We start from the raw sequence: 17,045 nt of genomic DNA on the forward strand, positions 1-17,045 counted from the left end.
ATAAGAAAAAAATTGTAAAATAAGTGAATGAGGATTAAAAAAACAAAAAAAAACGTTAAGCAGGCTAACACTTTAAGGCACACATCACACGTCACCACTGTACACACACACTTTACACGCACGGGTAGAACGCTACACGCACGGATGGAAGCTAAAGGCAAACAAGCGAGTTCATGGCATAGCGGTATGATATTCGATGTTCAATTAAAAGGTTGATCTGGTGCGGTTGAGCGGATGAATTTGATAGGACAGAGTTGATCAAATGCTCCCTCAGAGATTGCTCTTAGCAGAGGATTGAACGAGCACACGGCAAGTTATTAAACAGCACCTAAAACAATAAGACGCAACAATAAGCACAGCGAAGCAGGTTGTTCAATCCGTATACTTAGGTTGCAAGAGATGCTAATAAGCCAAGAAGCAAGAGATCCTTAATGAGAGACGAAGCGATTGCTGGTGCACTGTGCACGTTTATGCGACGGAAGTGGTAGGATAATTGAACAGAATTGATAATAAGTAGGCAGCAGGCTTGAAATAGAAGGCACATATGCAAATTTTCTTGCTTTCGAAAAAAAAGTGTAATGACATGTAGCGACCTTGCCCGCTACGATCCGCTTTCGATAAGGCTACGTGTAGCTGCGGCTAAAGGGGCGGCCGTGAGAATAAATATTACGGATAGTTGCGAGAGGAGAACGAGCGAACCGAAAACCGAGAGAGCGAGCGATCGGACGAAGCGGAGTACGATGATCGAGCGGTTTTGCGGCGCGATGGCGAAAAAAAGACGCGGACTTTGGGAACGGTTATCAAGTGGTGGTGGGTTTTGGCTCGTGCAATAAAGTTATTTTAAAAAAGGATGTAGTTAGTCGTTTCACACGAGACAGTGGTTCCCGAGCTGAACTACTCAACATGGGACCGCATGCATCGTTATTACCAAAGAAATGTGTGGACTTTTTGTAAGATCGAAAGGCGTTGAACAGGGCGATTGGACGTAAGGACGTTGAATACGCAAAATACGCACAATGGAAAGGGTTCCCGGCTGAAATGAAAGCTATAACAAAGAGGGACGAAATAGCGTACGGGATGAAAAGTTTGCGTACAGACTGCGTCCATGGGCCTGCCCACGCCTAAATGCAGAGCCGATAGCATACGATTCTATCTTCACCATTTACATGAGAGGGACAGGGGTTATGCCACGAACGTACCCGAAAGGTATGCCACGACTTATTACGAAAAAACGAATTGATGGTCGTATCATAACTATAAAGACACTTCGAAAAATAGGTTTTTTGTACATTTTTATACGAAAAATAGGTTTTTTATAATTTTGTGCATTTAAAAATAGTCCAAAAATATAATATAAAACTATAAAACATACGTTTGAAAGGTTTTACAGAGATATATTTTTTAATGATTTTTAAAATGTAACTTTTTCGAAGGTTTTTTTAGTTTTATAAGGATAATATGTATTGTAATTTTAAAATTACTAAAAAGTTAAAAAACAGAAAAAATTTTCCGGTTTTTTTTGTTTTGAAAATAAAAAACCAAACTATGTCAAAAGATTTTTTGAAGTATTCTTCAAATGGCCATGAGAATTAATTCAATTTAGTAAATAACTGTTCAAAACTGATCCGATGAGACAAAACCGACACAAAAACCTCAACAACGATTTTTTAACAGAACCCAAATGTTTGCTGTAGTTACGGACATAGTTAAGGGACGTAATCATCATTTGATATTTTTTTCCTACCGCCACGCTTTTCACCTTCGATCTTTGCTTCGGCCGCTGCAAAGGCGACCGTAGCCGATCAACAGCAACCGCACGGCTATAATTATTTGACCGCAACTCACACTACCTCGTCAGCGCTATCTCCATAACCACGATACAATACACATGCAAAATATACTATAAAAAATGTTCCGTTGCTCAACTTGTTGTGTGTAATATGAACTATCTGTAGCTAAGCTATGACTATGGTAAAAGGCTACAGCCAGAGTGTGGCCTTAGCATCTATGAGATTGGCAGTAGGTTGGGAAGAGCACCAACGACAATTTTTAATTTCTTGAAAACCCCAGACATCTACGGGAAGAACAAAAAGGGTGTACCAAAACAAAAGCTAACGCTACGAGAGAGACGGTGTATTATAAACTGTGCAAGCAACGCGTTGTACACATTAAACCAAATTAAAAACTAATTTGATCTATATGTGTCACGCATGACCATATCTCGTGTAATAAAGCAAAGCACCCAAAGACAAATCTTTAAAACAAATCCGAATTTGTTAGAACGACATAAAATTGCACTATGGAGTTTGCTCATCGAAAATGACCACGGATTGGAGTTCGTATCTAAATGCTTTTGAAATGCTTTTAACAATGCATAATGTGAATGTGTTAGCCGGTCTCGTAGTACAGTCGTCAACTCGTACGACCCAAGGAAACATTTTGAACCTAGCTTGAACAAAAACTAGGCTGTCTTGCTCTATCTTCTATACCGCACCTGCTTGCACTTGTAAGCTTTTAGTCGCAGCTTATCTTTATTATTCACAATTAATTATTAACAACGTATAAATTGATCCGAACCGGCGGATGGTTGCGAGAGAAGTGAACGAGCGATCGGCGCATCCGATCGCTGCTTCCTCGTTCGTCCTGCACTAAACTGATCTAATATCTGTCAACTCAACTTACTCTACACCCCAAGGTGATGTCCACTTAAGGTGGTGAATATGACAGCGACGTTGAGATTGCGTCATCTGATGTGCAGATGGCGCTGATCACCACACACTCATTCGCGAGCGTGAAATATACTCTCCCGATTTCATGTTCTCGCTTCATCTTCTATACCTCTCTTTTTTACTCTTATGTGCGGCAGCAGAATAGCTCTCTCGTATGATTCAATACTCACGACGTCCGCTCGATGCAATAAGAATCTATGTGTGTTTATATAGCTGTCAATATTTGCGCGATCTTCGTTGTTACATTCCTACACATTAATATGAATGTATTTGTAAATTTAAGCATTTGCATGCTTTAAACTTCATATATTCATTTCCAAACTGCCTGCCAGAAAGTGAAGACAAGTTTTGTGAAAGTATTTTTTTTCAACATGTCTAACCTTAAACGTGATCGTGACAGTGGTAGATTTTATCGTCGTGCTGCAAAGCGTTTGCGGTTAGATATTAACGAAAATGATGAAAGGGACGCAGGACCGAGTCGTGAAGAAGGTAAGTTAAAAGTTATTGTATAAAGATAACATAATAGTGATATGCTATGAAGCAAAATATAAAGAAGGCCAAACATGCAATACAAACCCATTTTCATGTTTATAGAACTACACGAATCACCAGCCAACATAACAATTGAGCATACCGATATCGAAGAGAAAAACATAGACACAGAAACGGAAACAGAAACAGAAGAAACGGATGAAACTGAAGATTACATCGACGCAGACGAAAGTTTTTCCGATAACAGCGAGGAAGATGATGAAAATGAGTTCAACAACATGTCTATAATTAATGGCCTTCGGTATTGGGCTTTGACCAATAACTCAACGCACCGGTCTGTGAATATGATGTTAAAGTTGTTCAAGAAAGCCAACATAAAAGTTCCAGCTTCAGCAAAAACTTTACTCAGAACAAAACGAAATCCTTCATCTGAAATAAAAGAGATTGGTAGCGGACAATATTGGTATCGCGGTATTGCAAATGCATTGCTAAATTATTTCCGGTATGTGTGCTTTGCTATTTTTAGAATCTTTAACAAAATCTAATATATTGTTTCATTCTTTTTTTTTCAGATTTAAAAAGCCTTCATCATCACATTTCACATTGGCGGTGTCTATAGATGGGTTGCCATTGCATAACAGTAGCAACACACAATTCTGGCCAATTTTATTTAAAATAAAAGAACTACCGGAAGCACCGGTAATGATAGCTGCTATATTTTGTGGTTTAAAAAACCCGAGAGCGTCGAGGAGTATCTTAATCCTTTAGTGAATGAATTGAATCTCCTCCATGATAATGAAATCACAATAAACGGTGCGCATATCACCATAAAGTTGGAGGCCATCGTTGCTGATACTTATGCTAGAGCCTTTATAAAAGGTAAGTTTTTTATAGTTTTTAAAACCATAAAATATATTTCTTCTCTATTGAATTTTTTTAGGCGTTAAAGGTCATACCGGTTAGGCTTCATGTTTGAAATGCACTGCGAAAGGTGTTTTCAACAAGAAGTCAAAGACCATGACGTTTCCTGGCATCAACGCACCCCTAAGAACTCACAAAGGTTTCGAAGAAGACGATAATCCTGGACACCGTACTTCTTCAACTCCACTTTTGAACTTGGTGCAATTAGACATAATACTGGATATCATTGTGGGAGATCGATTACATCTGATCGACCTGGGAATCGTAAATCGTTTGCTTTTGGGATGGCGAGACGGAAAGTTGGGTTTAAAAGCATGGAATGAAAGGCAGTGTGCGCAGATATCGGCAGCATTGGACAAAACCCATCAGCCATTTGAAGTGCACCGAAAGCAGCGTCCGATCAAATACATTAAGTACTGGAAGGGATCAGAATGTGCATTTTTTCTGCATTATTCAGCTATAGTGGTGTTAAAAGATCATCTTCCAGAAAACGTGTACGAACATTTTATGCTCTTGTTTTGTGGGGTGACACTGCTTTCATCGCAAGTTTATGAAGAAAAATGGGCGCTAGCTGGACAACTACTGGATAAATTTGTTACCGATTTTTCCATAGTATACGACGAACAATATATGAGCATCAACATCCACAATTTGCAACACGTATATGAAGAAGTGAAACGTTTTCGTTCTTTTTCGGCCATTTCAACATACATATTCGAGGCCAAATTGCAATTCTTGAAGCGCTTACTTCGCAGTAGATGGAAGAGTCTACAACAAGTTATCAATAGAATATCGGAGTTGGAAGAGTTTGATATGCCGAAAGACTCCAACATTAGCTATCCTTCGATAATCGTCAAAGGGAAAAAGACATCTGTTGATGTTCGGAAAAGCTTTGTACTGCAAAATAACGTAAAAAAAACTGTTGGTTTCTTACGATAGACAACAGCATAATGAAGTTTCACTCAGCATCCTCAGAACCGGAAGAAGAAGGAAAAATGTCAGTCAAAAGCAATAAGCTGAATATAAAAGAGCTGGCATTTGAGAAACCATTCGCATCAAGTGTATTGTTTGTTTTTAAGGGATATACAGATTCTCTTTCTGATATCGTTGAGGACATTTCACTAGATCAAATAAGGTGTAAATTTGTAGCAATACCTACAAAACGCAACGAAGAAGTCATTTTTGTTCCTCTTTTGCACACATTAATATAAAAATATTATGAATGAATGTATGTTATTCACTTTACAATCAAAGAAAATATACCTTGAATAAAAAAAATTTTTTGGTTTACTTCATAAGAGAATTCGACAATTTTATCACATAAAACTAGACATTTTACTACATAAGGAACATTTGCAATAATTCATAAAACTTAAACTAATTCCATAATGGCAAAAACTAAGGTGTTCTTTTTTTGTGAGAAGATGTTTTAGTAGTTTCGGAAAAATGTATACGTGTCCCTGAGTGTTTGATTTTGTTTTTAAAAAAATCTGCAACTGTTCGAGCAGCTACGCGAATCGTGCAGATTTGAACTGCGGATCGGATCACATCCGCGCCCGTTGATGTACACATCTCTATCGATCATAATTTAATAAATAGAGGGCGAAAAGGCTTTTTCCCTCTCTTCATCACCAGCAATTTCTTACAACGGCTTCGGTAATTATTAGCAGCAAAAACCAAAGAAAGAAAAGGAAACTTTATCCGAAAACTATTCGCGACGAAACATTGGTGCCGTGACCAGGATTGTGCCAATAGCCTGAATATTCGCAATTTTTTCGATAAAGTGCTAAACACCTTTGCCTTTCACTGCCCGACCGTTACACTGCACTTTACACTACACTCGCGTACACGATAATCGCAGTTTTAGTAAGATGCCAGCTCAACCGCTTATTTTGTCGTCGAGACGAACGATTTTGATTGCCATTTTGGCCCGTTACGAAGAGTTTCTTCAAAACTACCAGCCCGATAGGGATTCTATCGAGGTGGAAACTCGTATGGCCAAATTTGACCAAATATGCAAGGATTTGGAGAGCCTTCAACAGCAGCTGGAGGACAGTGCAACCACTGCTGAAGAGATGACACACAATGCCGCCCTTAGGGAGGATTTTGAACGGCGCTTGATTCGCGTTCAATCGGCATTGAAAGCGAAATATAGAGAAATTCCGCGCAGTGAAGTGTCGCAGCAAGGAGCCGGTAGGAACCCGCTACAAGGCATAAAACTGCCCACCATCACTCTGCCGGAGTTTGACGGCGATTATATGCAATGGCTGACCTTTAGAGATACCTTTGAGTGTTTGATTCACGATAATGTTGATTTGCCGCCAATACAAAAATTCCATTATCTACGCGCAGCCCTAAAAGGTGAAGCAGCGCAAGTGATCGAGGCCATTACAATAAGCGCCTCCAGCTATGAATTAGCTTGGACACTCGCTGAGCGATATTCGAATGAATATCTGCTGAAAAAACGCCACTTGCAAGCGGTGTTCGGCATCACACCAGCGAAGAGGGAAAGTGCGACAACCCTGCACCAGTTAGTGGACGAGTTCGAGCGTCACAAAAAAATCCTAAATCACTTGGGAGAGAAAACTGACGGCTGGAGCAGCATATTAGAGCATTTACTTTGCACAAAATTGCCCTCTAACACATTGCGCGATTGGGAAGAATTTGCTTCGACCAATGACAATCCGAGCTACGATTCGTTGATTGCCTTTTTGCACCGCCGTATGCGCGTACTCGAGACGCTATTAGTAAACAAACCCGAACCATCACCTATAGAAACACCGATACCACCAAGACGCACCATTTTTCCGCGCACTGCTAGTTTTGCTACCACTGACCGCGATGTTAATAAATGCCCGTTGTGCAATATGCCGCACACCATAACAAAATGCCAGCGATTTAATGCCATGAATCCTGCCCAGCGGTACCGTAAGGTACTTGATGCCCGCTTGTGTCTGAATTGTCTGCGAGACCCTCACCGTGCCCGCGATTGCTCGTCACAGTACAAGTGTCGTCATTGCAACTTGGCGCATCACACAATGATTCACACTGAAAGCACTCCCAGCACATCTTCCACTACATTTCCAATGCTAGCTGCGCAAGATGAACCTTCACACTGAAGGGACTGAGTATACGCTTGCACCTGCAGCCCTGAAACGAAACTTTTACGTGGACGACTTCATTGGTGGTGCCAATAACGTTCGCGAAGCTGTTCAGCTGCGTAAGGAACTATCAGCGCTACTTGCCAAAGGTGGGTTTGAGTTGCGCAAGTGGACATCAAACAATCTGAGCGTGCTCTCCGGCTTAAGCACCGAGTATATCGGCACACACTCATCGCTGCATTTTATACCCAACGAGACGGTCAAGGCACTCGGCATCTGGGGGAAGCCTGAATCGGATGAGCTGTGTTTTGAATCCAACACTGAGGCTGATGAAGCCACGTCGACCAAGCGATCTATTTTGTCGAGCATTGCCAAAATGTACGATCCGCTCGGATTGATAGCACCGGTGATCGTGCGTGCTAAGATGCTGATGCAGGAGCTATGGCTACTCAAATCCGGCTGGGATGAACCTGTTCCTAATCACATCTGTAAAAAATGGAAGGCGATTCAGAGCGACTGGAAAACGTTATCCGAGTACAGGACTAACCGTTACGCTCTCTTACCAGATGCAACAGTAGAATTTCACACATTTACCGATGCTTCTGAGGCCGCCTACGGAGCATGTGTCTACGCTCGTTGTGAAAACGCGGCGGGAGAAGTCCGCATCAGCCTATTAGCTTCGAAGTCTCGAGTGGCACCACTGAAGCGCGTCACGTTGCCGAGGCTTGAACTAAGCGCAGCTGTCCTGGGCGCCCATCTGCATCATCGCGTCAAGGAGGCAATGCAGATCGTGTGCGCCGAATCGTTTTTCTGGTCCGACTCAACAGTGACGCTAAAATGGATTGCGTCACCTCCCAACTCCTGGAAGACGTTCGTGGCAAATCGAGTAGCTGAGGTGCAACACTACTCTCATCCGAGGCAATGGAGGCACGTTCCTGGCACATCCAATCCTGCTGACTTGGTTTCCCGAGGCATGTCGGCAGCACACTTCACGCAGAATCAGCTTTGGAATAACGGTCCAGATTGGCTTGTGCAACCTTCGTCCCATTGGCCCAGCTCAGATCCAGAACCAAGCGATGAGGCGGACCTAGAAACACGCCAGGTGAGTGCCGCTTTAGTTTGTACACCAACTCATCCATGGTTTGGCATTTCTTCATCCTTCACCAGAATGGTACGCATCATTGCATACTGCATACGGTTTGTGCGCAACACCAAGCAGAAGGCGCGATCCCAGCGACCGATACCGCACACCAACGCATCCAAGACGATCACGCCCAAGTACGTGGATGCTGCAAAAACTGTGCTTTGCAGACTAGCCCAGCAAGATGCATTTTCCGCGGAAATCAAGCAGCTAAAAAAGGGAGAAGCATTGATGAAACAATCACCTTTACGAAAACTTACCCCATTCCTGGATACAGAAGAAGTAATACGGGTGGGAGGACGATTGAACTTGTCGCAACTACCGTATCAGTCCAAGCATCCAGCTGTTCTACCGAAGAACCACAAATTCACCCGTCTACTTGCGGAAGATTATCATGAAGAGATGAAACATGCTAGTGGAAGGCTATTGCTATCCCGCATTAGAGAACTGTATTGGCCACTGGACGGACGTCGCTTGGTAAAAAGCATTGCAAGAAACTGCTTCCGCTGTATTCGGCAAGATCCCGCACTCGCCCGGCAGCCGGTTGGCCAGCTTCCACCATCCCGTATCACACCGAGCCGACCTTTTTCTGTAACCGGAGTGGATTACGTCGGTCCATTCTACTTGAAGCCAGCGCACCGGAAGGTAGCAGCTACTAAGAGCTATCTGTGCGTTTTCGTGTGTTTCGCTACGAAAGCTGTGCATTTGGAACTCGTAGGAGACCTCACAACGGCGGGATTCTTAGCAGCGCTACGCCGATTCACATCACGACGCGGATTGCCAGCCCACATCCATTCTGATAATGGGAAAAACTTCGAAGGCGCAGAACGTAAACTGAAGGAGCTTTTTGAGCTGTTCAACGACGAACAACACCGCAACACCGTGGCTACTAGATGCGCTGACCGGGGAATCACTTGGCATTTCAACCCACCAAAGGCTCCACACTTCGGCGGATTATGGGAAGCAGCAGTAAAGACGGCGAAGCGACACCTCTATCGTCACCTGGGTAATACGCGGCTGTCGTACGAAGGCTACTGCACTGTACTCCACCAAATCGAGGCAGCGATGAATTCCCGTCCGCTGTTGCCTTTGTCCGACGATCCCAACGAGCTAGCTGCACTCACACCGGCACACTTCCTTATTGGCACATCGATGTTCGCCGTGCCTGAACCGGACTACACCCAGCTGAAATCCTGCACGCTAGATGATCTTCAGAAGTGGCAGCTTTTGGTTCAGCGTTTTTGGAAGCATTGGGCCACTGAGTATCTACAAGAAATGCAGAAATGTTATGCAAGTGGTGGCAGCAACAACAGCAACATACTTCCCGGCAGGTTAGTGATCCTCATGGACGAATCGTTACCCACCACTCGTTGGCCTCTCGCGCGTATCGTTGAAATCCATCCCGGTGAAGACAAGATAGTACGCGTCGTTACGCTTAAGACAGCTAAGGGAATAATTACGCGACCGATCACGAAAATATGCGTTTTACCGCTCAGAACTGATAGCGAAAACCACGTGTAGTCTAGGAAGCAACTTTTTGTTGACATTCGTCAAGGTGGGGAGGATGTTCGAGCAGCTACGCGAATCGTGCAGAATTGAACTGCGGATCGGATCACATCCGCGCCCGTTGATGTACACATCTCTATCGATCATAAATTAATAAATAGAGGGCGAAAAGGCTTTTTCCCTCTCTTCATCACCAGCAATTTCTTACAACGGCTTCGGTAATTATTAGCAGCAAAAACCAAAGAAAGAAAAGGAAACTTTATCCGAAAACTATTCGCGACGAAACAAGGCAGCATATTCACATTCCCCCCAATGATTTGAAATAATTTCAAAATGTGTGTGTACACTTTAAGTGCTATTTTTTGTGCTCCATTCCTACTTACGCCTGACCATGTGAATCATGCAAAAAATGGTTTAGTAAATAAAAAACCTATCAAATCGTGCATACGGTTGTCTACGTCCGCACGTGATATTTGCCTTTGCAAATAACGCAAGATTTATTTTTTATAGTTTGGATCTATGCCAAGCTGCTCGGTAAAATTTTGTAATTTTTCTACTGTATCTATAGGTGTAAAATCAAAATCAGTTCTTGGAAGAAGCCCTTCCCTAGGGCGACTAATAAGCACCAACTCTTCAAAGGATTCCCTTTGTCGGGCTGTGCTGTTCAAAATTCTATCCAGCTTATTTTCTATAACTCCTTTTAAAAATGTTACTTCACCCCTCAAATCTTTAACCTGCTCTTTGTAAATTTCTATTTGCCCCTTTAAATATTGTACCTCATCTACCGGACTAGCCTGTATTAGGTGTGCTGAAAACATAAAAGCTTATGTTAAGAAATTAATTTATAATTTACTATATCTATCTAAAATATTATTAGTAGTCGCTGTGTTGTTGAAACAATCGGTTGGTGACGTCGGTGTAACATATTCTACTTCAGGCACAGTGTTGTTTGTTTGCGTCGTTGTTTGTTGTCGTAACTGGTAATTAGATTCTACAGCAATTTGTGGCAATGAAAATAAAAAAATTAAATTTAATAAAACTTGCATATTATACGATAGGTTTATTAAATACACTTACTTCCAACATTCGTAATATTAGCAACATTCGGTGGAACTGCATCAGATTGCAGAACCACTGGAGTAATTCTAAGATTTGGTACTGAAATGTAAATACAAAAATATATGTTGTATTTGTTATTAATATTAAATGCAAGCTTTAAAGCTTAAGCGTAAGTTAAACGTACCATTAGGAATTCGAGGTAAAAGTGTCGCTTCATTGTAAGAGCAAGAGGACACGTATTGTTCTTTGTTGTTGACCGTATGGTCGATGCTTGTATAGTCTGTTCCCGAGTTACACGGTTCTCGACTTACGCGGATTCGGAGATACGCGGTTTTTGAAGTTTTACAGATTAAATGTCAAATCAGTACAATTTGCTTCAAGTTCGGTAGAAATTGCCTTTTTGCTAACAAGTTGAAACCGCTTAAAAGCCTGAAATATTAGAATTTTCTGTACGAATCATATCAAATAAATGATAAAGTGTATAAAAGTACTAAGTTAAATTAAAAAAAAACTCCGAGCAATCAATAGTATTTTAGTCAAAAAAGGGAAATTCGACTTACCCAGATATTCGAGTTACGCGGATTCCTCGGGAAGGCATAAACCGCGTAACTCGGGAACAGACTGTATACGAAGAAGTTGGCAGCTAAAATAATAAAAAAAAAGTTATTTTAAATGCTTTATTTCTAAACCGATCATTCTAAAATAGTATTTTTTAAAATGTGTTAACTTTTCTACTTATAATTTACCAATAACGCACTTCCTACACCTGTACACATGTGCTGTTGCTTCTCTATTCGTTTTCATATCAAATAGTTACCATTGCAAAAAAAACTCCACGCTAAAATATATCTCTCCTACACCACGCATCGGCACTCAAACGATACGTGTGCTGTTGCTTTTCTATTTAGTTCCATCACAAAAGATTGATGATGATGGTCCCTCCACTTTCCCCTTCAAAGGTTCGAGAAGGACGAAATTATCTTAAAGATATTTAGGTATAAAAAATGAAAGTAAAATTTCTACATAACACTCGAGTGGATGATTGAGTGTTTTCGACCCACTAATGAATCCGATAAGGTGCCGCTAAGTCCTATCATCTTACAATCAGTGGGTCTAAACCCCAAAGTTCACTATACGCGCGTGTGTCTCGAATCTTTGAAGACTCTCATTATTTTTTAAATTTTATTTTAAATTTATACTAGTTTTTTTTCATAAAAGCTGTTAAACAAAAACAAATTAAAAAATACACCATCATCATCAAGTAGATAAATGCGGTTAAATACTTTTACATAACACAAACTAGCAAGCACTTCTAGAAGTAAACATTCTACATTACACTATACTACTATACTAAAACACTTCACGACCCATAAAAAACTTACACCCGCGCTAAAACAATACCTGTCGTACAACACATAACAAAGATTCTAGTCTACGCAGTTAAATACCACACAAACAAAATTTACCGTACTTTCTTTCGCTTCTGCTCGATTTGTTTCCATCAATCTAATTTTTAATTGTTACGCAGTAAAGTACACTTCAATAAAAAAAAATACATGTTTTACGACAGACAAAAAACGTTATCGCGTACGCACTTTAACACATTTCTTATTCGCGCACAAAAAGTAGATTGCGTTGTTCTTCCTCTTTTTCTTTTAGCGTAAAAGTTACCTACACTGCCGTTGCTGTTACCGTTGATGACGCAGTTCTTCAAAAACATTATTTGACAAAAATAACCTGATACAACGTAAATACCACTTCATTTACAACAAAACTTGTCTTTTAATGCACAATTTCATACCACCGGCATGGTTCATCCGGAAGGCCCACACGTTATACATCACTGGTAAATATTATTCCATCGTACACTAACTTCTAACCTTGTTCCAACTTACGATTTCAGAAAGCTCGCCTTAAGCTCAAATTAGATAGATTTAATAACAGGGAAACGAAAAAAAAGTTCGATGGACTAAAGAAGAAATTAGAAAAAAATTTTACGTTACGCTATTTTGGAATAATATCGTATCAGTATCTTGGAAAGGATATGTATTTTCCTGTAGCAGCTCCATGTACATTACAACGGTACTCAAATAAACTTGACCTCAAGCAAGGTATATTAAATGATGTGCTAATTTTATTAAATAACATTACCTGCGAAATGAATGAAATCGAACGTGAATGTATATTATCGTTTGATGAAATTAAAGTAAGCAAAACTTTGGAGTATGATCCGGCCGCTGATGAAGTTCTTGGACCGCATAATTATTTGCAAGTGGTTATGGGCTTTTTAAAAACTGGAAACAACCAGTATTTATTGGATTCGATCAACAGATGACAAAAGATATTCTCCACGAAATTATCAGACGGTTACATCATATAAATATAAATTTCGTGAGTATAGTAAGCGATAATTGCCAATCAAATGTTGGATGCTGGAAGGATCTTGGCGCTCATGACTACTCTCGTCCATATTGTAACCATCCTATTACAAATTGCAACATTTATGTTTTTCCTAATGCACCTCATATTTTAAGACTAATACGGAACTGGTTGTTAGACACTGGATTTGAGTATAATAGTAAAATAACAAGTTGATTGATCTGATAGGAAATAGAAACGTGGCTGAAAAGACTCCAATATTTAAACTTACAGACAATCATTTGAATATGACACTACAAGAACGCCAAAATGTTCGGAAAGTCGCAGAACTTTTGTCCAGAACCACTTCAATTGCTCTGCAAAGATACTACCCAGAAGATAGTGATGCAAAAGAACTGGCATTATTCATCGAAAAGGTAGATCTTTGGTTTGATATAGCAAATTCATACTCTCCAAAGGCTAAATTAGATTTTTTTAAATCATATAATGGCAATGAAAACTAAACAGGAGCATTAAAAGACATGTTTGATTTAATGTTAAATATGAGGGCAATTGGAAAGAAAGGATCGCAGGTATTCCAGAAATCTGTCCTGATGCATATCTCATCGCTTCAGTTGCTTTTTGGAGATATGAAAAGGAAGTACGGATCTCGTGTCACATTCATTTCAACTTATAAGGTAATTATTATATAAGACAATTATATTTTTATTTATGTATTGGATAACTTTTATTTAATTTCTATTTCAGCTCAATCAGGACGCGCTAGAAAACTTTTTTTCGCAACTACGCCAATCATCCGTCTCAATTGATTTGCATCTATAGAATAAGAATAATTATTCTTGGCAAATCACCTACAATATTTAAAAACCATACAAGCCAAAAAAATATCGAAGAAGAAGCTAGTCATGAGCACGTTGAATAATTTTTATCCGCAACTGTTTTCGCTAGAGTGGATATTCCACAATCCCTTCCTGATATGGAAGAAATGGAAAAAACCAATGATATTTGCCAGGCAGTGGAGGACAATAGCAGTGATTCAGACTCAGTCAGTACTGTTGGTAGCAGCGTTGTTATGCAATCACAGCAAGAAATTGATGGACTGCAATATATTATCCTTTCTAGCTTAATATTTGCTACTCATAATACATAGATGGCTACATCCGTAGCAACAGTGGGTTATATAGCTAATAAGTTTAATTCTAAATATCCTCATTTAAACTTAGGCTGTCAAACATTTAAAATTAATTCTGATCACTGCTACTGCCAACCTCCAACATTTGTCAGGCATTTATCAGTAGGTGGCTTGTTTGAACCTTCCCAAACATTTTTAACCCTCGGGTTTAAAATGGAACAGGTGTTCAACAAAATCAATAAGAATGGTAATCTTTCTAAAATGAAGGTGATTGTGGCTAAAATTGAAATGAGCATTCAGAAAAAAATTCCAGAACTGCCGTTTGAAATCATAAAAACGTTTGCAAAACAACGAGCCATTGTTAGAATGCGTTTTCTTAACATGAAAAGGAGTTCCGAAAATCAATTGCGGCGCAAGCGGAAATACCCTGATCCGCATTCAAAAGCAACAAAAAAAAATTAATTAATCGGTAATTTATTCAGATGCCTATTATTAATTTATTGTGATATTTATATTTATTTATACCTTATTGATTTGATTATTTAAATGTGATAAGGCATTTTGCAATTTATTTATAGTTTATATAATTGTTCAAGTTTTGCATAGTTCAATTCAAATGTATTTATAACAATTTAGTAGCAGTTTATTTGTTTATTTATTTTTTCATTAATCAATTGTTAACTTATTTATTCGGAGTGTATTGCTGTCATAGTTTCGAACGTTATCTACGTGATTATAGTTATTTATATACTTACTTAAGGTATTACACATGTAGTTATTTATTCACCTATTTATTAACTTATTTTTTTATTATTTTAATAATATTTTTCATTTTTAGATGGCATGGCCCATTCTTTATTAAAAAGGTTACCTATTCAATTGAATTATATTTGTAATTGGTCCTGAATCCAATCATAAGTTTCAATTTAAATGTGTTACAATTGACTTAGTTGTTTCAGTCTTTTAATTGCACCCACTTGTAAAATAGCGATTCTGTTCTTCTTCATGCTGGATCATCTTTGCTTACTTTCATTTCGTTAAAAACGTATCATCAATCATTCAATAATCGCTACATTACTTAACATCATGATCAACGTAGCACATCGATACGTATGTTATTTATGTAAAATTAATGTACATAATTATAATTTTGGGACGTACTGATACGATTTTTTTCTTTTATGTGTTGAAATGAAATCTTAATGATTACTGTTTATTGATTGTGTTCCTTTGGATATTACAGTAATAGTGTAATAGTGGTAATAGTGATTAGAGCTAAGGCAAGTTATCTTGTAATATGTAGCTATAGTATGAAATACTCATCCTTTTAGTTGTTAAGATTAGTAAGTTAGGTAAGCAAATGAATTCAAGGAATGCGCTTTGCATTTAAGGAATTTCAGTTAATGATTGCGCTTTGTCAACTAGAGCTATGAATCTGTTTATGTACAAAATTTATTCATGATATACTGTATATCGACTATTAAACTTGTATCCTGTAAATATAACTAATAATACAGAACTTTTTACAGAAAAAATATTAGTATGAAATACATTTTTTATGTGAATTTCTTATTTCTTATGGAGTCTTTTCTGCAGTAAAATAGTTGAAATGAAGTATAATAGTCTATAAAGTGCGTCGGCTTGCGATGCCTTGGTCGTAGATCTAGAAGGAACCTTCGCACACTTTGAAACTCCAAACCAAAAACCTCCAGCTTCTGTAACTACGTCTGCTAAAATGGACGAGAAGGAAACTTTCCGCTCATGATTTGTATAGTTTTGTACCGATTTTGTACCGAACGGCATTACATCGCTCCTGCGCACCTGCTCAAATGTCTATTTGCTCATGGTACCTTCTGCAGTCTCAAATTTCTTCAGTCCGAATCGCCTTTAACTTTTGCCATAGAACTATTAATGCTACTGTTCAGGTCTATGCGGTTTAGCTGTTGGCCGGACGTACAAACGAGCTGCTACAGGTAAGGTTTGCCATCGTACAGTTGCAGATGCTGGCCGGAAATCAGAAGGCAGCGATCACAACGCACGAATCACTCGGCTGACACTATCGATGCTTCAAAGCGGCCAAGGCCACATCAGTGGCGGATCTAACGGTAGGCGGACTAGGCGGTCGCCTGGGGCCCCGACGATTTAGGGGCCCCGTAGTTCTCTAGTCTATAGTATGCCTTGAACAGAGTAATAGCGGCAAGGTCCCCCGGAAGGATGAACGTTGGGGCCCCAAGGCTGGTGAATCATTTGCATCATTTACCAATTTACGCGACAGTCTTAATCTTTGCGCTAATTCGCCGGCAATGAAATTATATTGAGTCCCACTGTCTAATAAGATTCGTGCTTGGTGCTCAATACCACTGCTATCCAAATTATTTAGCATGACTGTTGATATCAGTACTGTGGATTGCATTCGTGTATTGAGAATAGTTTGTGGTGTGCTGATGTGGGTTGCACTATAAGTGAAAGGCAGCGGCTCAACTGAGATTTCTATTACACCTGTATCAAAATGCATAAGTGAATGATGCCTTTGTTGGCACTGTCTACACACCCATTTAGATGGACACTTTTTTGACGAGTGTCCC

General features: G+C 39.5%; 1 protein-coding gene and 1 long non-coding RNA gene across 2 annotated transcripts; both read left to right on the top strand.

Moving 5' to 3' along the window:
* The first annotated feature begins 2,832 nt into the window (after nt 1-2,832).
* On the top strand, nt 2,833-5,657 carry LOC133391636 (uncharacterized). The gene is made up of 3 exons (XR_009765120.1): nt 2,833-3,218; nt 3,324-3,723; nt 3,794-5,657. It is a non-coding gene; the product is annotated as an uncharacterized LOC133391636 (long non-coding RNA).
* A 1,391-nt stretch (nt 5,658-7,048) lies between these two features.
* On the top strand, nt 7,049-8,979 carry LOC133395115 (uncharacterized). The gene is made up of 3 exons (XM_061663815.1): nt 7,049-7,075; nt 7,236-8,345; nt 8,905-8,979. Exons 1-3 carry the CDS (start codon nt 7,049-7,051, stop codon nt 8,977-8,979), a joined length of 1,212 nt encoding a protein of 403 aa, XP_061519799.1.
* Nucleotides 8,980-17,045: the final 8,066 nt, after the last annotated feature.

This window comes from Anopheles gambiae, chromosome 2 (assembly GCF_943734735.2).
Source record: "Anopheles gambiae chromosome 2, idAnoGambNW_F1_1, whole genome shotgun sequence".
Lineage (NCBI taxonomy): Eukaryota > Metazoa > Arthropoda > Insecta > Diptera > Culicidae > Anopheles > Anopheles gambiae.